The following is a 24,431-nucleotide window of genomic DNA, read 5'->3' on the forward strand; positions in this document are numbered from 1 at the left end:
CTGAAATCGAAAGCACCCAACTAAAATATTGATAGTGTCTAGATCTGATACAGCAGTTCTGGGTTCCATGTCCAAAGAGGAGCAGAAAATCGGTGAGGACTGGTTCAGCATAAGGAATGTATTGCAGTCTACTGGAAAACAATGACTGATACATAAGGTAACAAGACAGAAACCTTGGATAACGGGTGAGACCTGGGACACAATAAAGAATAGACCATATATAGCAATATTTCAGGGAGGAGATGAAGATTGCAGGGTAAACATCTAAGTACTAGACAGTAAAGGGTAAACGAAAAATAAGAGGAGATAAAATATAATATTTTGACAAAATGGCTGATGATGTTGACAAAACCATATATTCAGAGTGGCTTGTGAATTAATTCACAATTTTTGAAGTGAAATCAACAATAAAAAAAAACTTAGGAGATGGGAAACATCATGTTATGATGGAATCACTGCAGAGATGATATTAGCATGAAACTGGAATGACACCTAGTTTACTAACCAGGCTTAATCAGACATTGGAACGAAGAGCTAGGGCTGATGATTGGGACTGGAACTGATAGCCAAGGTACGGAAGAAAAAAAACTTGAATGAATGCGGTAACTACAGAGGCGTTGCACTTACATCAGTTATAATCAAAATATTCTGTATGCTTATTCCTAACAGGCTGGGGAAAGAAAATTATAAAAAGCGTAGTGATAAACAAGCTGGTCTTAAAGAAAAACAGTTGCGCAGATATAAATATTTGTTGTTAAGACATATTGTGCAGCAAAGAAAGGAATTTTAAACGCCTCTTTTAATTGTTTTCGTTGATTACGATAAAGCATTTGAGTGTCCACAGACCAGTATTATGGAAGATCACAATGGCATTCCCTTTAAATATGTAAAGCTAATTGAAATTATCCATGAACAAGGTAGATGCAAAGTTAATGTTGAAGGGGTCTTATCCACTGAGTTTGCAGTAAGTATTGAGGTACTACGAGGGGATGTTATCTCACCTTTGCTGTTTGCCCTTCCCATAGATTTTATGACAGAAAAAAACAGGGAGGTCGGAAATAAAGACCAAGTTAAGCCTAGAATAGGTTAACGATAGAAACATGACAGACTTATAAAAAGCAGATGAAGGCAGATGATGATGTCTTAATCAGTAAAACACAAGATTGCAAAGCTTGCTTAATAGAAGGCATCATAATCTGGGAAGATGGGATTCATAATAAAACTGACAAAAAAAAAGTAATGAGGACAGAGTGTGCACCAAGGGATGAAATAACAATAGATGGAGAAATGATTAATGAAGTTACATTTTTCAAATATTTAGGAACAATGATATCCAGTACAGGCGGCCTTGAGTTGGAATTTAGTAGAAGACTGAAAAAGAGGCAAATCAAATGTATTGAAATTGCATGTGAAAATAAGTTTATACATAAGTCTAGTATGATCGGTATTGCTGAAAGAGGCAAATCAAATGTACTGAAATTGCATGTGAAAATAAGGTTGTACATAAGTCTAGTATGACCTGTATTGCTGTTCGGACATGAATCATGGTGTTACAATTATCTAAAAGGTTGTGACGATTTGAAAGTAAAGCTTTAAGAAGAATATTACGAGTCGGATCGCAGTACAGTTAGAAATGATCCTATAAGAGAAATTATAAACGTTCCACATGAAGATGAGATAATGATGAAAGGGACAGGTATATGGCTTGGACAGTAACAGTAATAGGTAATAGTGTTAGCTGGCCTCCTGTTTGCACCAGAATAGTTAAAAGACCTAGGCCTATATGAATGAGAACCAGGAGAAAGCAGGCTGGAGATGCGTGGAATTTTGTGGAATGTAAACCACAGGAGAGATACGAGTGGCAGAATATCACAGAGGACCTTTGCGCCAGACGACACTGGAGGCGACGATGATGACGCAACAGCTAAAGAATCTTGAATAATTTAACGAACACGAGTCGTCTTAGCAGCCCTGAAGTTTAAGGGACTTATCATTCACATCCTAGGTGAGCGAACCGGTTTCCAGCGCACGCACCTCCCTATCGAAGTCTTGCCCTGTTGCATCGCTAATGTTATGTACAGTACGTATGGTCACTCGTCAACAAAGGGCTTTTGTGAAACTGTGATGTCGGTCTAAATGATTCCCCCAAAACGACGAAACAATAGGCTATTTTTTTTCCAGACGGATATCCAGGATGGCATCTAATGTTGAATCCAGGGGGAAAAAAATGTACGGTAAAAAAAGTGTCTAGAAACGATTGTTTTTAATTTGGTTCTAGGAATTTAATCGAAAATGCTGAGAAACCTCCTACGACCATAAACAGTCGTAAAGAAGACAAAAAAAAAAAGTCTATGTTTCAGATTTATTAAATTTACCATATTCACGACCTTTTTTCGCTTGCTAATGACAGCTGCTATTAAGACCTAAGACTAACAATACTAGTCTGGTATTAAGCAAAACTCATATAGTACTATGGTTGCTTTTGTTAAATGAAGCAGGCCGCAAAAAAAATATTACATTAGCCATTCTGTAGACCAACTGAGAGAGAGAGAGAGAGAGAGAGAGGGGAAGGAAGGAAGATTCAATCGATTAGGTGTTACCTGGTGAAACCAACCACACGCACACAAGGACGAATAGCGGAGAATGAGACTTCAGGTACTGCTAACCGTAGTTATTCTTGCAATGCTGCCTATAGAAATTGGAGGATAATGGCAGAAGTTGAGCGAAATATCCAATACTTCTGCTTAGAAACGCATTAAGCCTCTAAACAAGTACTGAGTAAGAGAAAGAGAGAGAGAGAAATCTGCGACATATGTATACTTCATTAGTATTGTTGGTAAGTCGTTAGGTAGATGAATCAGTGATAGAAGTAGTGCCCTGAGAGAGAGAGAGAGAGAGAGAGAGAGAGAGAGAGAGAGAGAGAGAGAGATAATGTTGTAATAGAAGTATTATTTATTAAGTGTGCACATCATTCTACGGTGACCGGAAATTGTGAAAGAATATCCAATAATGTCTACGATAAACTACTGTGTTTGTAAAGAATAAAAGCCCGTAGACTTGCATCATTTCCACGTACAGCTTCTAATCATGAAGGTTATTTTGGACATCCTTTCATAATATCCTTGCTGACTAAACATTGGCCTATGAAACGTTTTCTCCAACAGGGGTGTAACTGGTGTGTTGTGGCGGAGAAAACTCCTCATTAAGCGTTTCATACACTTACACAGAGGTCTCGTCAGCACACACATACACACACACTCTCACCTCTATCTTGCGTGCACTTGCACTTACACTCCAAGCTATCGTCGTCCATTCTTTCCATTATCCATCCTTTAACCTAAGCTAACATTGTGTCACTTCTATGTCTCTACATTTTTCACCTTCTCAGTTCTTACTTCGCATACGCTACACGAACAGTTAACTTCAACAATTTCAACTTCTTTCCTCACTTGACTTCTGACTTCGCTTCCATAAAGGAGGGTTGGCTTAACAGTCCCTTCAGTTCCTAGTTGGGAGAGCGGGTTCCGTTCTCAGCTACGACTCAGCTGGCCGCGAGTTCGAATCTCCGACCGGCCAATGAAGAATAAGAGGAATTTATTTCTGGTGATAGAAATTCATTTCTCGCTATAATGTGGTTCGGATTCCACAATAAGCTGTAGGTCCCGTTGCTAGGTAAACAATTGGTTCTTAGCCACGCAAAATAAATCTAATCCTTCGGGCCAGCCCTCTCTAGGAGAGCTGTTAATCAGCTCAGTGGTCGGGTTAAACTAAGATATACTTAACTTAACAGTCCCTTCATGCATTCCTACCTTGGCTTCCATAGACAACTGGAGTCTTCCTAATATTTTTTCTTGCCTATTCTGTAATTCACTTGCTGCTTCAGTCTACCATAATCCGTCATTTTTTCTCCCAATTATATACCTATAACAGTCAACCACTTACATTCTTCCACTGTCCATATGAAGAGTCATTGGAACAAATCCCCCCACCCTCCACACACACAACCACCTCCTGGATAACCTTGTAGGTATGATTCTTGGTCGCAAATTCACTTTTGAGAAACATCTATTTTTGTGATTTTTACTATTATGTAAATGTCCACAAGTTTTGTTCCTGCTGTGATCACGTTATGGAACGGTCTTTCAAAGTCGTGTAGTATAATCGTTGGATTCCCGTGGGTGGGTGGGAGTAGTGCCTACAGTGCACTTTGTGGTGCACTGTAGGACAAGTGTCTTTGTAGTGTCCCTTCGGCCCTTAGTTGCAACCCCTTTCACTCCATTTACTATACCTCCGTTCAAATTCTCTTTCTTCCATCTTGTTTTCCACTCCTAACAATGGTGTCATGGCACAAACGCGAGGTTTTCCTCCTATTACGTCTGTCGAACATTTGTACTTTCAGATTCAGTGCTGAATGACCTCACAGATCCCAGCGCTTGCCCTTTGGCCTAAATTTTATATTTTGCCATTATAATCGCTGGAAATTCAGAGGTTCAAATCCATCTTGCCATTCAGAAATTTTGTTCCAGCTGTGATCACCTTATGGAATGATATTTCTAGTCGTTTAGCGTAATCGTTGGAAATTCAGGTCCTAAACTGAGTTCAAACGCTTTCCTGTTGAGTAGACATGTGTCTCACTTCACATCTAACAAACTAACCAACGCCTACAACGCTGTGCAACGCAAAGGATCAGATTTCTCCAAGCAATCCTGTCTCTTGCTCTCTCAGGCAGATCATCCCTGCCAATCCCCAACTCTTAGTTTTAAATTCTTGTCCATTTACGTTTTGCCTTTGCTACTCCACTAGAACCTTGTCCATGTAACATCCTGCCTTATATAACACTTACATGGTCTAGCCAACACAAATTCGTCAGTCTTTCATCTTTATACATAAATATTAATTCGTGGTGTATTATAGGTTCATTACGAATGTGATCTTTCCATTTAAAACCGAGAATTCTCTTTAAGACTTTATTTTCTGAGACTCGAAAACATCTACCAAGACTCCTTTCCGTAGACTAACTCTGATCTTTCCAATGTAGCATATAAAAGTATCTTAGTATGCAATACAAGAATCTGATAACCGTCCTATGCTAAGCACACCCATAACCTGATTAACGTTTTTCAGTCTGTCAACTTAGCTCTTTTCGAGGGATCCATTATTTTTTCTAAAAGCTCTGACAAGGTGCCTGAATGTGGCAACATCACTAATAGACCGAGTTCCTTCCAAGCCATCATGGTTCGTTCTCACCACTTCTGATTTAACAACGCTGATTTTAAGACCGCTGCGCGCTGTCGGCTGCCATTTGCTTCAGTCTTTTGAGTGATGAATGCAAATCACTAATAGACAGAGTTCCTTCCAAGCCATCATGGTTCGTTCTCACCACTTCTGATTTAACAACGCTGATTTTAAGACCGCTGTCGGCTGCCATTTGCTTCAGTCTTTTGAGTGATGAATGCAAATCACTAATAGACAGAGTTCCTTCCAAGCCATCATGGTTCGTTCTCACCACTTCTGATTTAACAACGCTGATTTTAAGACCACTGTCGGCTGCCATTAGCTTCTTTTGATTAATGAATGCAAATCTTCTATATACGCTACTGCTCAGCCATATTGCATCATCTGCCTAATCAGGATCTGCCGAGCACCCTAATCAACCCGTTCAGTTTCCTCTCTCTCTTCTCTCCAACTGTCTGTTGCATGACAGCTTAAAAAAAAACATACGTACTACACAAATCCACAATTTAATCGTTTTTATCTTTTTTCTACCCAGTTATTTCATGTATAAAATTTATGTTATTTTGTATTTTTTGCTCTGGAATGCTTTCCCTATATATATATATATATATATATATATATATATATATATATATATATATATATATATATATATATATATATATATATATATATTGTAAAGAGTAGATGCCAAAATAAGCTAGAAACTCTTCTCCTTCCCTGCTTTGGGTTGGTTTGAACCTTTGAAGGTCAGGGAAATAAGGGCTCAGAGAAAATATAATTGTTGGGGACAGTAATCTGCTTTGCACCGTTTTCTTTGGTACAGAAAGATGAAAATACCATTTTCTATGAGATAGCAGCGTGCCCTGGGTCAGGACATCGCCCCCCTACCCCCAGTCCAGAAGCAATAAAAGGTCAGGGCGAAGGCAGCCCTTTCAGTGCTCTCTCAGCTCCCACTGAGAGAACACCTCCCAGACCTTCCTGCTCTGCTGCTTCCTGAGGACCTGCCTGCTTGCCTGCTTCTGCTGCTGCTGCTGCCACTGCTGCTGACCTGCTGCTGCTGCTGCTGCTGCTGCTGCTGCTGCTGCTGACACCCCAGGACCTGCCTGCTGTTGCTGCACTGCTTCTGCCCTGCTGACTGCTTGTAAGGGCTGCCCTGCTGCTGCTCCTGCCGTGCACGCCACTGAAGGGCGTCTTCAGAGCCTTCTGCAGAAGGCTCAACCTATATATTTGGCTGGTTTACAGCTCCTTCTATAAGAAAGAATAAAATTACTGACACACTAACTTTTCTACTAACTAGACTCTCCTGTGGAACATCTGGTAGCCGTTGTGGTCTTAAAACTCCAGTTGAAGCAGGAATAAAGAGTCGAAATCTTCCACTCTCGCCGTCTGTGGCAAGTGGCACAGGACCGTTAGGCTTGGCGCCTATAAGCCAAGTGTAGAGATAGGATAGGAATACGACGGAGAAAAGAGTAAGTTTTAAAAATAAACTGGTGTAAGAGTTTGATTACCCTCAAAGCCCCTGACTGTAGGACTTGACTGCTGGGTCGTCTTAGTGCTCCAAGAGCAGTAAGGGGAATCCCCAGCTGCAACTGCTGCAGTCAGTACATAGCTACTGATAGGATAGATAGGGCCTCCCATCCTCATAATTATAACATTTGAATTTCAGGTTCTTTTTAACTCATATTTCTACTCCAAGTATAACTTGTCTGGGGCCTTAGGGCTTAAAGGGTTGGACAACCCGACCAGTCACACTGTCTGTCTCTCCCTCCCCCCTTCTTACGACTTGGAATGACTCTGGAAATGGATACCCAAACGAACCCCACCACCATGGAAACCGGAACCGGAACTGAAGAAGGACGTAGGAAAAGAACCAATGAACAGGATGAAGATGGAAACCAAGACTGGCAAATAGCACAGTCTAAAAAGAACAAAAGGCACGGTAAAAGAATCACGATCAGCGAACACGAGGAAACCAACCCAACAACATCAACTAGAGCCAACCAAGCAAGGAATGAGAACCAGCCAAAACCAACTTACTTCAGGGTCCTTGCAAGTAACCCCACTGAGGCTTACAGAGCTGTAGCGGACTTTGAAAGAAAGAATAAAAACCTAAAAATGCTGGCAAGACCCAATAAGCAGGGACACTGGACAATCTCAACAAGAGATCAAAAGGCCTTATCCATCCTAAGGAACACCTCGGCCATCAACCTTAAAGAACTAAAAGAAGAAGACAGAATCAAAAAAGCAGTTGTTGTCGGCTACCCATTTGAACTACATGAAAGCCGAATAACAGAACTGGAATATGTAACTGCTGCGGAAAGAATGAAAAATAAGCAAGGCAGCCTGACGAAAACAATCCTGGTAACTTTCGTAGGAAAAATCCCAGAGAAAATAGACCTGGGAATTTTTGGAAAATATACCACAAAAACCTACTACCCTGAACCTCTCAGATGCTACAAATGTCAGAAATTTGGGCATCACAAGGCTCAATGCATATCTCAGGTAGAGATATGTGCAGTATGCAGCAAGAGGCACCTGACTGAAGAGTGCATAAACAAACATAAAGCTGGAGAACCAACCACACCCAGGTGCTCAAATTGCCACCTCAAACATACCGCTATGGCCTGGGGTTGCCCAGCAAGACTGGCTATAGTAAAGGCTGCTCTTCCAAAGGAACCAGAAGGGCAAAGAAGTAGATCTAGGGAAGAAACATCCCCAAACCCCAGCCCCGTAAAAGGTTCTACACGAGGGCAGAACTGGAACAGTCCAGAAGAGATTTCAGCCGAAACAGGAAAAGAACACCGTCCAGACCAGCTACAAATACACGGCAAGCACCAAAACCTCTGCCGAGAACAATGTGGCTCAAAACGGCCGAGCTAAAGGAGAAGCTTACAAACTTCTCCACCAGCATCATCCAGAATGGCATGGACATAGAAGCCATCAAAACAGGGATAGAAGAACTATTAAAAGCCTTCAAGGGTAATTCCAAGTCCCCCTCCCCCTCTACCGCTATGCAGGAGACAGCCCCCGCGGCTGCAACAAATCCCTCCCCAACACCCTCATCCCAACATACCACCTCCCCCCATGATCCTACACCTTCCTCATCCACCAAACCCCAAAACCTCACCCCTCTCCCCTCACATTCATCATCTTCATCAAATACGGTAGATGATAACTCCATCACTTTTGCACCAAGAGACCCCAGGCGCTTCTCCCTAACGTACAACAATGCTGAAGATAATTAACTGGAATGCTGATGGAGTGAGGCCTAAAACAGCTACACTTATTGCAGTCTGCAAAACAGAAAATGTAGACATCATCCTACTTCAGGAAACCCGTCTAAAAACAGGAACTAAGTTTAGAATAGCTGGGTATAATGCCTATACAACTCCAGACACAACCCCAGACATAGGCACTGACAGGGGACTGGCTATCCTCATCAAGAATACAATCCCAGCAGTAAGAGTACACAATCCGATCCCCTGCGGAGAGAATGTGGAGAGCATGGCAATTAGAATAACTCTGCAAAACCAGAGACTAGACATATACAATCTCTACAGGAAAATAAATAGAGAAAGCCCAGGAGAACTACAACTGACGCAGCTCTTCGCCCATGCAACTGACACACCTACAATAATATGTGGGGACTTCAACGCACATCATCCCCTACTATCTTCCCCGACAATCACTAACCAGGCAGGGGAGCACGTAGCTTACTCTCTGGAGGAATTTGAGGAGTCGCACTGCTCAACACAGGGCAATCCACACATATAAGAGGAGGCAGATTAGATCTAACATTTGCCACAACGACAATCAGGCACCTTACAAGATGGCAAGTGCATCCCACATTAGTCAGCGACCACTTTGCAACAATGACAGAATTGGAAATGCAACAACTACCTCCAATACCGCCACCTCCACCAAGATGGAATCAAGACTTGGCAAACTGGGTTATTTTCAGACTAGCACTTGAAGAATGGGCAGCACAGTACACGCCCCAGAGGATATAGACCAACTAGAAAAAGACCTAGTTGATGCCATACATAATGCAGCAAATAAAGCAATGCCAATAAAGACAGCTCAGAGGAACTACAGCTACAAAGACTCCTGGTACTACTGCCAAGAGGTAAGACAGCTGAAAACCCTATTAAACAGAGTGACAAAGATCTACAGAAGAAGAGCAACAGCTGAAAACAGAGAGTTGCTACAAACAGTCAAAAATGACGTCCATCAGAGGCTCCAGGAAATAAGAATTGAAAAATGGCTGGAATGGTGTGCTAAACTATCAGAGCACACATCCCTTTCAGAACTATGGAAATGGCTGAACAGAGTAGCCGGAAAAAGAAGTCAGCGATAGCAACTCACCCTCAACCTCTAGAAGAAGCAGAGAGACTAGCAACGTCCTTTGCTAACAGGACAAAATCTGACAATCTCTCCCTGAAACCAGAAGACGACAGGATCAGCTTGCACCGATCAGATGGGAAGAAGTTAACGAGGCTTGCTTCACACCAGATGACACGGACACCCCTTACACAGTAGAAGAACTAAGGGCAGTATACAAAACTGGCAAAGATACAGCACCAGGAGCAGACAGGATAACATACACAATGATAAGTAACATGGGTCCTGCAGGAGAAAACGCCTTCCTGAGGATCATGAACAAAACACATGCAGAGCACACAAGACCGCAGACTTGGAGGCAACAAGACACAAAGCCAATTCCAAAACCTAAAGATCCAGACAACCCGAGACCCATAGCACTAGTCTCCTGCATGGAAAAAACTGGAGAGAAAATGGTGCTCAACAGGATAACATACAAAATTGGTCCTCTACACAAACAGCTATATGCATACCAACAAGGAGTAGGAACTACAGAGTGTCTGACAGATGTCCTCAGCTACATAAATCAAGGAAAGGCTGTAGTAGTCTTCATAGACTTTGAAAAAGCCTTCGAGCTAGCCAGTCCAGCAGCAGTACTCCACTCACTGATGAAGAAAGGAGTCAAAGGACACCTTCTAGCCTGGACAAAAACTATGTGCTAAGAAGACAGGCGAGGGTCAAATTCCAAGGGGTGATATCCACCTTCCATGACTTGGAAAATGGCACACCACAGGGAGGAATACTAAGTCCTCTCCTATTCAATATTCTCATGGAGAACCTAGCCTCACTGCAGCTTCCCGAAGGCGTAGAAATTTTCATATACGCTGACGATGTGTGCATAGTCGCAAGAGGACCTGTCAGAGTGCCTAGAATGCAAAGAGCCCTCAATGAAATCAGCAAAAAGTCGGAGGAACTAGGCCTCAAAATCAATATAAATAAGACAAAGGCCATGGCAGTAAAAGCACACAGACCACTCCAACCACTCACAATAGGAGCTGAACCGCTAGAGTGGGTGGACAAGTACATGTATCTGGGAATCATCCTAGACCAGCAACTAACCTTCAAGAACGAAATCAAATACCTGAAGGAAAGAGCAGAAGCAAGAACAGCAGCAATGAGATATATGTCATCTTTGAAGGATGGTGCAAATGAACATGTACAGAAAACGTACTATATAGCCTGCACCAGATCATTGATAGACTATGCTGCCCCCGCCCTGGTAAAGCTAACAGAGGCACAAAAGGAAACTCTAGAAGTAATACAGAACAAGGCAATGAGACTCATGCTTGGGGCACCAATGTGGACAAGACTGTGCAACCTCAGGCTTGAAACTAACATGCCAAAAGTAGAAGATAGGATTGCACAGAGAAATGCCAGTACAATGGCAAAAATCTTCCTCTCAGAGAGAGACTCAATCTCCAAGACCAGAACAAAGGGAGAACTAAATAAACATCCAGAGATTCGGAGCCCGAACTCCTACGGAAAAGACCAAAGTGACAACATCAAGAGGTTAGATATGGCAGAGGCAATGCTGAACATGAGACCAGACACAGCGCAGGATGTGCAACATATCCCGCCCTGGAAAAGGGATTATGCAAAATTCCATTACACACACCTTCCCAGAGCAAAAGAAGACTGCTCAAGAGAGGAACTAAGAGCAGCAGCCTACGAGTCTATCAGGAACACTGAAATCCTGGGGGCCCAAACATACTACACCGACGGCACTGTGGATCCAGAGAATAAAACTACTGGAGCAGCAGTATATTCAAACAATTTCCAAGCATGCTGGAGAACATCAAACTGTGCCTCAACAATGCAGACAGAATTAGTAGCGATAAGACAGGCACTACTGTACTCTCTGGAGAATGAGGAAGGACCCGTCATCATCCACACTGACTCCAAATCCTCCATGCAGGCCTTGCAACAAATTAGAATTAAAGAGAACAAGGCCTTGCTGGCTGGGATCAAGTCACTGCTCTACCAGCACAGCGAAAGAGGAAGACCAGTCACTATGAACTGGATACCGAGTCACATAGGAATTCCAGGCAATGATAAAGCGGATGAACTAGCCAAGAGCACAAGGTACATTGACAGAGTGCAGATCCACATACAACCTGCACTACAACAGATCAAAAATGCCATAAAACCGCTCATGAAAGCAAACATGCTGGAAGACCTACGGGCATGGACAGATCACTCCCAACTGCCAGATGGTACAAATGGGCAACCGACCTAGTGCCTCCCCCCATAGACAGGCACACACCGAGAAAACTAGCTGTATGTATTCACAGACTAAGGCTAGGATACAGAGCCTGCTGGGAAATTGTTAACCCCAGTGTCAGACCATGTGAGCACTGTGAGGAAGAAACACAGCAGCCTCTCCTACACTACCTGCTAGAATGCAGAGAGACAGCACTGCTCAGAGGCGAAGTACAAGCTGATGTAAACTCACCAGACGCAGCTAAAATAGCAGCAACACTTGCAAAGGCAATAGTCGAGGACATCGACACACATGCCCAGCTGCTAGTAAACTTACCGCCACCAAGATAGAACAATGCAATGAGAATACTTAAACTTCTCACTTTCTACTTTCCAGCTGAATTAAGTAATGTAATGTTAAGTGTGTTCAGAGTGGCACTGGCCACCAACTCACTTAACATGTACTTTCATACTACCACTACAAACTAACCAAGATGGCCCTCTTTAACTACCACCATCATCCTCCTCAACTCATCCCATCCCCTCACCGTAAGGCCCTATACACATCATCTCTGTCTTATTCCAACTAAACTACTCTACCACTAAGAATACTCTGCAGGGACTCTAGGGTTTAAAGGGTTGGACAACCCCACCTGCAATGTTTCTCTATTTTTCTTTCAAAGGCCTTACATCTTCAAACTACTACTATCCGTGACATGATGGCCCCCTCCCACTACAACCATCATCCTTCCTCCATCCACAACTGTCTCTACTACTAAATCTCTTTCACATTTCCTATAACAAATGACCTTCTGAAATTTTCAGATCACCTACGGGCCAAACAAGGGAAAGGCCCGTGCCAACACAAGAGTTGGCTTAATACAATACAACAACAACAGCAGCCCTTCCCCACACGCGCCCGCTAGTTTAAGCCGAGAACAAGTCCAGTCTTGGGCCGTTGCCCCTGCCCTCCTCTTCCGCTCGCCGCCACGTGGATCCCATCGCCGCCCTGTGTGCCCCGTGTTCCATTCCACGTGGCCTTAGAAGACTGCAAGGGGGATTGCAAGTCTTCCAAACGCGAGCTGACATTAAACGGCGGCCTTTTCATCATCCCAAGGGCGCCCTTTTCCGCCCCAATCTACGACTTGAAGAAATACCTTGGAGAGGAGGCTACCATTTGTCCACGCTCCCACACGTGTTTCTCGGCAGAAGACGTCGTCATCCCTGCGCCCCAAAATGTGGTAATGTACCCAAAACGAGTTGCTAGTCACGATTACTTAGCCCTTTTGCATTTATTAATCTCTGGGCCTATAACTTTGTGTTCCCTGATATTCCTTGGTTCAAGCCAGGCCCACGTGTTCACAGCTTCTTTCCTCTGAGTCACAAGTAACGCCTCGGGGAGTCCTTGGCGCCTTCAGTGCACCCCCGAGTAATTCAATCCCCAAATTCCAGCATTAGATGTGTAACGTGGGTCCAAATATCGTTTCAGAAAGACGCCTGTAGCAGAATTATCCTTGGTCCGTGTTCCTGGCATTCCCAAGCTCCCCCTTCGGGAGGACTTCTACGGCAGTAATTTACCGTATTTTCAGTTAATTTTCCTTTTGACCTTGTGTGCTATCAAATATAACTATTTTTATATCCACGTGTTTCACGCACTTCCCCTAGTGAAGAGCCCTCCGCTCCGTGTACTTCTTTTTTTTGTTTGTGTTTTATATGTCCTGGGTATCTTACAAGGCCATTTTCGAGTAAAGTAATAATTGTGGAGTCATAAGATCCACCTGCACCAGGAAACATATAAAAATGGCGACCTGACCAGTGATTCTCGTAATGATTGCATCCCCTCTTCCCCTTTGTTGTTTGTGTTGCAATTTGTGAAATCAGCAATTAGCTCAGCTAAGCTGGATACGAGACAGATTACGAACCTTTGAAAAGCCAGCGCAACAGGCCAAGGAAATTCTGCGTAAGTAAACTGTGTTTATTTAGCGTAGGACGCTGTAGAAAACGTGACTAGTCCTAGGAATTTTTTTTTATATAGTAGGGCGCATGTCCGAGGAAAACGAGAGAGAGAATCGCCGAAAACTTAGCTTTGGAAGCCTTTGCACGCGGCTTGCATGCCATTCAATTAGGTTATACAGGTGATAAATCATTAAAGGAATAGTGCGCATATTCCTCCTGTAGAAACGAGTGATTTCGAAACCGAATCATTAGATATAGGCGCGAGACCTCGACGTCAACCACGTGTTCGAAAGTCAGATTAGCATTGCTGACGCATTTTTACCCTCTCTCTCTCTCGTTTTAGAAATAGGAGCGAAAGCGTATATTATACGCCCAGGACGAAAAGGGTCAACAACCGTGTTTACGTCGTTCATTCATTCATTTGGCGCAGACGGCCTTGACCGTCCATTCCATGGCCCAGTTAGGAAAACATTTGTTTGTTTGATTTGCTTCGCTCTACCAAATTGTTTTGCATTGTTGGGGTCTGACATTATATGTTCTGTATTGTTCTGTTTTTTCTGTGGTTTTGTTTTGTGCTGTTACTACGGCTGCGTGTGTTGCCTATCTGTTGTGAATGTGGGATGGCCACCCACCTAATTGTCCTTGAGAATAACACTTCTCCCATAAGTCATTAAAACTAGCGCCCTCGCTGATCAGACGTCGTTTGTGCGGAAATTCCCGGGCGCCTATATATTCTATTCTTGTCCCCAATAAATCCGTGTCGTCGGTCCGTTGGTGAGACCAATTCATTTTCCCTTCAGTCCCCAAATGAGCCCGTTTCGTCGGTAATTCGGGAGACCTAAATATATATCCCAATCTAGTCCCCAAGTAAGCCCGTTTGTCGTTACCTTGGGAGACCAATCATTGCTAACTTATCGTCCCCAATCAGCCCGCTTTTGTTCATCGCTAATTCAACGTCCCCACCAGCCCGCTTCGTCGGTAAATCGAGACCAATCATTGCTAACTCATCGTCCCCAATCAGCCCGCTAAAATCGGGAGACCAATCATTGCAATCATCGTCCCCAATCAGCCCCAATCATCGCTAATTCATCGTCCCCAATCAGCCCGCTTCGTCGGTAAATCGGGAGACCAATCATTGCTAATTCATCGTCCCCAATCAGCCCGCTTCGTCGGTAAATCGGGAGACCAATCATTGCTAATTCATCGTCCCCAATCAGCCCGCTCCGTCGGTAAATCGGGAGACCAATCATCGCTAATTCATCGTCCCCAATCAGCCCGCTCGTCGGTAAATCGGGAGACCAATCATCGCTAATTCATCGTCCCCAATCAGCCCGTTTCGTCGGTAAATCGGGAGACCAATCATTGCTAAATTCATCGTCCCCAATCAGCCCGCTTCGTCGGTAAATCGGGAGACCAATCATTGCTAATTCATCGTCCCCAATCAGCCCGCTTCAAATCGACCAATCATTGCCCATCGTCCCCAATCAGCCCGCTTCAAATCCCAATCATCGCTAATTCATCGTCCCCAATCAGCCCGTTTCGTCGGTAAATCGGGAGACCAATCATTGCTAATTTATCGTCCCCAATCAGCCCGTTTCGTCGGTAAATCGGGAGACCAATCATTGCTAAATTCATCGTCCCCAATCAGCCCGCTTCGTCGGTAAATCGGGAGACCAATCATTGCTAATTCATCGTCCCCAATCAGCCCGCTCCGTCGGTAAATCGGGAGACCAATCATTGCTAATTCATCGTCCCCAATCAGCCCGCTTCGTCGGTAAATCGGGAGACCAATCATTGCTAATTCATCGTCCCCAATCAGCCCGCTCCGTCGGTAAATCGGGAGACCAATCATTGCTAATTCATCGTCCCCAATCAGCCCATCATTTGTCCCCAATCAGCCCGCTAAACCGGGAGACCAATCATCGCTAATTCATCGTCCCCAATCAGCCCGCTTCGTCGGTAAATCGGGAGACCAATCATTGCTAATTCATCGTCCCCAATCAGCCCGCATTGCTGCTCGTCGGTAAATCGGGAGACCAATCATTGCTAATTCATCGTCCCCAATCAGCCCGCTTCGTCGGTAAACCGGGAGACCAATCATTGCTAATTCATCGTCCCCAATCAGCCCGCTTCGTCGGTAAACCGGGAGACCAATCATCGCTAATTCATCGTCCCCAATCAGCCCGCTTCGTCGGTAAATCGGGAGACCAATCATTGCTAATTCATCGTCCCCAATCAGCCCGCTCCGTCGGTAAATCGGGAGACCAATCATTGCTAATTCATCGTCCCCAATCAGCCCGCTTCGTCGGTAAATCGGGAGACCAATCATACGTCCTTTGAAAAAGTGTCCAAGATTCCCACAGCTCTGGGAAATTAATTCTGTGTGTTACTAGCGTCCTCTCCCGCCTGCAAAATGTCGACACGGTCTCAGCAGAGCGAGGATTTCAAGTTCTTCATGTCCTCAGGGAAGGAACTCGGCCTTTCCGGGAGAGAACTAAGAGACTGGGTACAGGAGAGGATGGACGCCATACAGGCAGAAAGACAGGCTCAGGAGAGACAAGTAGAAGCAGAAAGACAGGCTCAGGAGAGACGAGACGAAGCCGCACGGCAGGAACGAGAAGCAGAGAGGCTGGCTCAGGAGAGACGAGAGAGACGCAGGCAGGAACAGGAACAGAGAGACAAGAACGGGAGGCGGAGAGACTAGCCCAGGAGAAACGAGACGCAGCAGAAAGACTGGCCCAGGAGAAACGAGAAGAAGCCGAGAGGGAAGAAAGGGACAAGCAGCGTGCCCATGAACTCGCAATGCTGCAACAGAGTGGCCCTTCGCCTCCACCTGCCCCCCAGGGGATGAGTGCCTTCAGCCAGGCTCTCGCCTGCATGCCGAAGTGGACGGAGGCTGAGCCCGAGGTGTGGCTCGACAGCGCCGAGACAGTGTTAAAGGCCTGCCCCCTGAGTGCCGCCGAACTCTCCCTGGTGTTGGGCAAGTTCCTTGGAGGGAAGGCCCTGATTGCCTACAGGGCCCTCCCGCCGGAGGAGCAGGAAAATTGGGAGGTCGTACGCCAGACTATTGCCAAGGCGTACGAGATAACCCCTGAACGCTGGAGGAGGCGCTGGCGCGGGCTAGTGAAGGAGGCCAATCAAACCTGGGCAGACTGGGCCTACAAGTCCGAGCGTGCCCGTGCCAAATGGTTCGAGGCCGTGGGGGTTACGACCCTCAACGATGCCATCGAACAAATACAAATAGAGAACTTCCTACTCTACACCCCCCGGCCCTCGCCACGCACATCGCCGAGAAGGAGCCCCCCACCTTAGCTGATTGCTGCCGAATAGCGGATCTATGGGACACCCATCACCCCCAGGAGAGCTCGCTGCAGCGCAAAATTACGCCACCCGCCTACCTATCGGGTGCCCCTCCGCCGAAGAATGGGCAATCACAGAAGCCCGTCGTGTGCGGGTTCTGTAAAAAGATCGGGCATGCCAAGGAGCAATGCCGCAGTAAACCACCCGCGTCTCTCTCCCGGACAGCCCCTAATAAGTCGCCTGCGCCCTCTGCCGGGGCAGTGCGAAGAGATTTCAGCCAAACCTTTTTGCACGGCGTGCAAGGTTTATGGCCACTCTTCCTCATGGGCAAAATGCCCTAGAAATAATAAGGCAGGAACTCCCGCCGTCGCCCTGGCAGTAACGAATCCCGAGTCCTTAGGCCCTCCTGCCGAGGGTCCCATCTATGTGGCACCTCCTCGAGGTAAATACTCAGCACGCCAGGTCAAGGCATTTGACGACTCTGGCGCGCAAATTTCCCTCATAAGGAGGGACAAAGTTCCCTATGGAGCTATAATAGACCGACGCAAGCTCGTCACCATTGAGGGCATTAACAATTTTAAAATGATCCTCCCTACGGTCCAACTGAGGGTCACCCGACCCCACAGAGCCAGGACCCTTCGTCTCGCCGTGGCGAAACACATTCCAGGAGACTATGACGTCCTCCTGGGCCAAGACTTTACGTCCCATTTCAAGCCACAACCATTACGGGGTCCCCATTCCCCAATAAATCATCCAAATCCGAGTCCAGTGCCCGGCACGGCATCAGTGCCAGTGCCGAGGCCTCAGCCAGATCTCCCTTCAGGAGAATCTCGGCCTTCAACTCCTCTGCCAGTGCCCCTTCGGCGCACTGAGCAGTGCCAGTCTCCGTCCGTCCAGACAGACGAGACCACCACCACATCGCCACCAGCGCCAGTGCCAATGTCAGTGCCTGAGCTGGTCACCCCTGCAAGCAAGTCGACCCCGCCCCCTCCGGCCGTCCCCTCTCTCGCCGCCCGCCGCAGATTCCTCCGCGAGTCATGATTCTGCCCCGCCTTCCTGGGCCGATGAACTCTGCGATCTGCGCCGGTTAATGTCCGAGATGGCGAACAAAATTCCTGGGTCAGTTGTCGCAGCAGCTGACCCAGATGGCACCCCTTGCCGCCCTTTGGCCTCGGGCCCCGATTCCCCGGCCAAGGACAACGGTCCAAGGAGGAGAGGTTCGCGGCGGAGTTACCACGGGTGTGGGCGATCGCAGGTAGTCCACAAGGAGCCCCTGAGCTCTTCTGGCCCCTGTGCAAACCTGGCATAGGGCCCCCTTCTTCATCTTTGAACGTCTTGGCACCTTTCATCCAGGAGAGGATGTCAAGGCCTTCCGCTATCTTCTTCCTTTCTTTTGGAATTTCTAATCCTCATCCTTCTCTATCGATCTTTCCTTCACACTTTCCCTTACTTATCACCGCAAGCGGCAGTTAACATATGGGATATCATCCCCTTTTAAAATGCATAAATCATTTTATTTTTTGAAGAAGTAAGAGAGACAGAGTGGGAAGTAGCACGCCCTTACGCCCGTCCTTTGGCACAAGGCAGGTGTGTCAGCTCTTCCTGAAGGGGTCGCGCCCTTTGGGTTTCTTTTCCCCGCCCTTGGGCTGAGAGTTAGCTCTGACCGTCGTCTGTTGGCGACGGAAGTTAGATAAAGAAGTAAATCATAAATACCTCACTCTGTTATCCTTTATTTTCTACGTATATTATTTACTTTTGCATTTAATCTTTTCTTTTTTTTTTTTAACGAATCTTGAGTCACAAGACTCCTGCCCTTACGAATTTTAACGTTGCCTTTTAATCACCGCGGTGCGGCCCGCCCTTTAGTATGAAGTAATATCCTTCGTTGTTGTTCTGTGTAGTTTCCTTTTTTTTTTATTTACATTTTTTTTTTGAGTTATTCCTGTGGAGAATGTTATCCTGTCCATTTTCCCCTTCATTTGTTTATCCTCCCATTCATACGTCGAGTAGTCTATTTTTAGCTTACACCCGAGTTGTAAGCTGCAGACGTAAAAATTTAGCGTCATTTAAGTTGGCGAGTTAAAACCCGCGAATAATCTCTTTGCCTCACAGCTGTCAAGTTCTTGTCCCTTCAGATTAGCGTTCGTGGGAAATATTAGTTATGCTCGTCGAGCTTGTGAACAATTGGAGGTCGATTGAAAAGAAGAATTGAATTCTATTATTACAATTTTGGTAAAGGGGATATTATTTAATACCTACAGTGTATTGTCACGAATGCCGCCTCTTCAAGGCACAAGTAATAGCATGCCTGTAATTCCAGGATAGCATTAAGGAATCAGTGGGTTTACATTTGTTTCCTTTTAAATTCTGCCTTGTATGTTTTATTTTGTTGTTGTTATTTTGAAATTTTGAAGTGTTCTTTGTTTATTTTCTTTTGAGCGCCTTATTACCCCAGTAAAGTAAATCGAATAAAGAATGGGTAGAAACAGTACTTAGGAAGTATTTGAGCAATAATTAATTTGCAAGCAAGTTTACCCTTTTTATTGTATATTCTAAATTGCACTCTGCTCCTAAAGTAAATCTTCAGTTTGTTATTGATTAGTGTGGCATCAGAGTTTTACAAATAAAGTAGAGTAAAGGTTGTAGCAAAGTAAAAGATAGAATAAAGTCGAACGTTTTCTTCGCTCATTTTTGCTTTTGTCAATATTCGCACCCGTTTATAGGTGTGAATATTATCTTGCCAGGGGAGCTGTAAAGAGTAGCGCCAAAATAAGCTAGGAAACTCTTCTCCTTCCCTGCTTTGGGTTGGTTTGAACCTTTGAAGGTCGGGGAAATAAGGGCTCAGAGAAAATATAATTGTTGGGGACCAGTAATCTGCTTTGCACCGTTTTCTTTGGTACAGAAAGATGAAAATACCATTTTCTATGAGATAGCAGCGTGCCCTGGGTCAGGACATCGGCCCCCCCCCCTACCCCAGTCCAGAAGCAATAAAAGGTCAGGGCGAAGGCAGCCCTTTCCCACACGCGCCCGCTAGTTTAAGCCGAGAACAAGTCCAGTCTTGGGCCGTTGCCCCTGCCCTCCTCTTCCGCTCGCCGCCACGTGGATCCCATCGCCGCCCTGTGTGCCCCGTGTTCCATTCCACGTGGCCTTAGAAGACTGCAAGGGGGATTGCAAGTCTTCCAAACGCGAGCTGACATTAAACGGCGGCCTTTTCATCATCCCAAGGGCGCCCTTTTCCGCCCCAATCTACGACTTGAAGAAATACCTTGGAGAGGGAGGCTACCATTTGTCCACGCTCCCACACGTGTTTCTCGGCAGAAGACGTCGTCATCCCTGCGCCCCTACAAATGTGGTAATGTACCCAAAACGAGTTGCTAGTCACGATTACTTAGCCCTTTTGCATTTATTAATCTCTGGGCCTATAACTTTGTGTTCCCTGATATTCCTTGGTTCAAGCCAGGCCCACGTGTTCACAGCTTCTTTCCTCTGAGTCACAAGTAACGCCTCGGGGAGTCCTTGGCGCCTTCAGTGCACCCCCGAGTAATTCAATCCCCAAATTCCAGCATTAGATGTGTAACGTGGGTCCAAATATCGTTTCAGAAAGACGCCTGTAGCAGAATTATCCTTGGTCCGTGTTCCTGGCATTCCCAAGCTCCCCCCCCTTAGGGAGGACTTCTACGGCAGTAATTTACCGTATTTTCAGTTAATTTTCCTTTTGACCTTGTGTGCTATCAAATATAACTATTTTTATATCCACGTGTTTCACGCACTTCCCCTAGTGAAGAGCCCTCCGCTCCGTGTACTTCTTTTTTTGTTTGTGTTTTATATGTCCTGGGTATCTTACAAGGCCATTTTCTAGTAAAGTAATAATTGTGGAGTCATAAGATCCACCTGCACCAGCAAACTTGTTGGACGTCATTAGAAAACCAATACAGAGCGAATATAGGCTACCCGGTGCGAAGTTTGCGGAAAGATCGATGCTGAAAAAGAAAGAAAGAAAGACAAACGTACCCTTGTAACCACTGACCTTGAGCGTCCATCCGGAAACAGTATTTTGATGGTTCCAGCACGGTTCCAGGACCTTTTTCCTTGTGAGTGGGAAAGTGACCGGGATTTCGCCGGTTATCTAACCTCCGCGGCAAGTCTTCTAAACGGTCTAAACACTTAATTTTTAGAAACTACTCGGTACTCGGTCTTCAAATGAAACTGAATATTCCGATTACTTCACAAGGACTGTAAAATAAACAACGTAAAGTACGTGACTGTATTTTCTATGCGGCGTTTTCTTCTTCTTCTTATTATTATTATTATATTGTTATTATTATTAGGGGCCGTTCAAAAATTACGTAACGCCTTAGGGTGGGGGGAGAGGGTGTTGTGATATTCTGCGAGAGTGAGAGGGGGTTTGCAGCCATAAGTTACATAACATTTTCAGAATTTTTTCCTTTGTCTCTTTCGAATATATGTAAATAAGGACAAAAGAGAGTGGTAGTAAAAAGTCTACTACGGACTTATATTATATCCTAGTAATATTGAGAATATGGTATTTATTTATTTTTTTTGTGCATGATTATATGTTTAAAAATATCACAAACTCAACCCTTGCTTGTACTTCAACATTTTCTACTATGTATATTACGTGACGTATTACAAACTCGTCCCCTTCTCTGAGCTCCGACATTCTCTATTTTATGCATCAATATGACTTAGAAAATATCACAAATTAAAATAATCCTCTTCTAAACTTAGGCACGGACTACTTTGTGTATTATGATAAACTTAAAGAATAATATCACAAACCAAAAACTGGCGACCGCTTAGAGTTGCCAATTAAATTACTTAGGAAATTAAGTCAATGGCATGAGAGAACATTTTCATTTCAAACTTAACTGTGATTCTTTAATATCTTAACATAAAAGTAATAAAGAAAACCTAAAAGTAATACTTTCCATGTATTAGGGTAGACTTCAATATATTATTGCATTTAAAAAAGGGAAACATACTAATTCAGGAGGGAGGTGGTACTAGCTGATGTTACATAATTTTCTAGGGGGGGCTCTGGACATGGGTTATGAGGGGGAAGGAGTGGTAAAAAGCTACAAAAAAAGTGTTATGTAATTTTTAAACCCCCTTTATTATTATTATTATTATTATTATTATTATTATTGTATATTTTGAATTTTGACCAGTAAATATCAGCATACCTTGTGAAGTCTACGTATCACTGTTTCATATATCAACCAGTTAAATCAAAAGATAACTGAAACATCATGTAAACTGATGGGGGAAACTACAGGGTGTACTTATTCGCATAGCGAAAAAACTGAAGATAATCACCCACTCACAGTTCTCATGCTCAAACTATGAGGCAGAGACTATGAGGTCTCGGGCCCCGGCTCCATTGTGACTCCCTGCCACGCGCATCGGTAGTAGCCGTTTCAGTATCAAAATCAGATCCAAACTTCTACTAGTAGTAGTAGTACTACAGTACTACTACTACTACTACTATTTCATCCATTAGTCAGGTGGATCTTAATACCCATAGCATGCAAAATAACGAGGTGGAATCCTACCCATAAATAAACAGAAACAATCGAGTTTTCTGTACAGTGTATAATGCCATATGAAACTTTCAGCCACGGCCCATGAAACTCTTAGCCGGGCCCCATGAAACTCAGTCACAGTCCGGTGGTGGCCTGAGTTGCTGACATATATACCGGTGCTAGAAATACGATTATGGCTAAATTTACCCTTATATAAAATAAAAACTACTGAGGCTAGAGGGCTGCATTTGGTATGTTTGATGAATGATCAACATATCAATTTGCAGCCCTCTAGTCTCAGGAGGTTTTAAGATCTGAGGGCTGACATTAAAAGTGTGGACGGACAGACAAAACCGTCACAATAGTTCTCTTTTACAGAAAACTAAAAAGCTGATCAACACTTACACCTATAGTCAGTCACTTGGTTTATGTTGTTGGTCATGTAGGCCTATAGATTCTTGAACGTATTAGACTAATACGATGCTCTTTGGAAATGTCTCACTGCGCTTAGCCCTTCTTGATATTAATGTTAATACGATAATATGGCCTACATTTTGACGGTGCATATCTCTCTCTCTCTCTCTCTCTCTCTCTCTCTCTCTCTCTCTCTCTCTCTCTCTCTCTCTCTCTATATATCTATATATATATATATATATATATATATATATATATATATATATATATATATATATATATATATATATATATACACATATATATATATATATATACATATGCAGAGAGATGTGTTGTGTGTGTATGTGCCCCACGACAGTCAGCTAATAATCAGGTAAATACTGTATGTTCACGGCTTAAATCAGTGGAAGCATAAAGTATGTATAAGGAACCACACGCCATTTCGTACCTTTCCTTTACAAGCTAAGGTATCGATCACAAGTCCTTCGATAGTGAGCTGAGAGTGCCACACTTCCCTCACGAGAGAGAGAGAGAGAGAGAGAGAGAGAGAGAGAGAGAGAGAGAGAGAGAGAGAGAGAGAGAGAGAGAGAGGTGAGAAAGTGATGCAACATACTCTGTAAAGTGGAGTCATCGCCTAAATGGATTCTAGGAAAAACTGTACGGACGAAATGGTTCACAAGGCTTCTATGCTGGTAATCTAATTCATCAAGGAATTATTATGCTTAGGATATTTGAAAACGGGTAAAGCTTGCATTTGAAAAGATTATTATTATTATTATTATTATTATTATTATTATTAAACTTAACCGCAACCGTGGCTTCTAAATATATTACCTTGAATGCTTATTTTCTTTTATTTATTTATATATTTGTTTATCTATGCATGTATGTATTTATCACACTTTTCTGTTTCCTTTCAACATATCAAGGTATTCTATTCTTGGACCGTTGGCGTTTGAAAGGATGTTTAAGTTTAGTGACGTTCCTTTGCCTGTCTCTCTTAGGAATTGTCTTCTAGCTTCAATCGATTTAAGCTGTCTGTTCCGTAGAGCTTTGCATAAAGAGAGAGAGAGAGAGAGAGAGAGAGAGAGAGAGAGAGAGAGAGAGAGAGAGAGAGAGAGAGAGAGAGAAAACCTGTGCTCCATTAATGTGCGGAAATGAAGTATTTGGTTTCTGGTACGACACGTGAATTTCAAGAATTAATAAAAAAAAAATTCCTTCCTGCTCAGGTAATCACAGTGGGTTTGTTGTTAATGTTTTTCAATCTCTTGGAAAAGGGAGAGCCAAGTAAACCAGTCTGGAGGAAAACAAGACGTCATGAGTTTCCCGACAAGGAAGAAAATATTTTCTTTTAATCTGGACAATTCAGCTTCTGATGTCTTTTATATGAACGTAAGA

At 44.2% G+C, this 24,431-nt stretch overlaps 2 protein-coding genes and 1 long non-coding RNA gene across 3 annotated transcripts in view; 2 read left to right on the forward strand and 1 right to left on the reverse strand.

Annotated features, from left to right (window-relative positions):
• LOC136834992 (probable cytochrome P450 CYP44) overlaps window positions 1–21,310 on the reverse strand; it is a 144,239-nt gene extending 122,929 nt beyond the window's left edge. The window contains exon 1 of the mRNA XM_067097987.1: window positions 21,101–21,310. The gene's annotated coding sequence lies outside the window, so the exon portion shown is untranslated. The remainder of the gene's footprint in view (window positions 1–21,100) is intronic.
• Window positions 9,111–10,280, forward strand: LOC136834651 (uncharacterized). The gene is made up of 2 exons (XM_067097234.1): window positions 9,111–9,226; window positions 9,686–10,280. Exons 1-2 carry the CDS (start codon window positions 9,111–9,113, stop codon window positions 10,278–10,280), a joined length of 711 nt encoding a protein of 236 aa, XP_066953335.1.
• LOC136834989 (uncharacterized) lies at window positions 18,355–20,825 on the forward strand. Its single transcript, XR_010851946.1, has 2 exons — window positions 18,355–20,425; window positions 20,674–20,825. It is a non-coding gene; the product is annotated as an uncharacterized lncRNA (long non-coding RNA).
• Window positions 21,311–24,431: the final 3,121 nt, after the last annotated feature.

The sequence above is a fragment of the Macrobrachium rosenbergii genome, chromosome 54, assembly GCF_040412425.1.
Source record: "Macrobrachium rosenbergii isolate ZJJX-2024 chromosome 54, ASM4041242v1, whole genome shotgun sequence".
NCBI lineage: Eukaryota > Metazoa > Arthropoda > Malacostraca > Decapoda > Palaemonidae > Macrobrachium > Macrobrachium rosenbergii.

Excerpts from the sequence above, each read along its gene's own strand:
- LOC136834651 (XM_067097234.1), top strand. The coding sequence starts at position 9,111 with ATGACAGAATTGGAAATGCAACAACTACCTCCAATACCGCCACCTCCA. Across the intron at positions 9,227-9,685 it reads CTTGAAGAATGGGCAGCACA|AAGACGACAGGATCAGCTTG; the intron begins GTACACGCCCCA and ends CCCTGAAACCAG.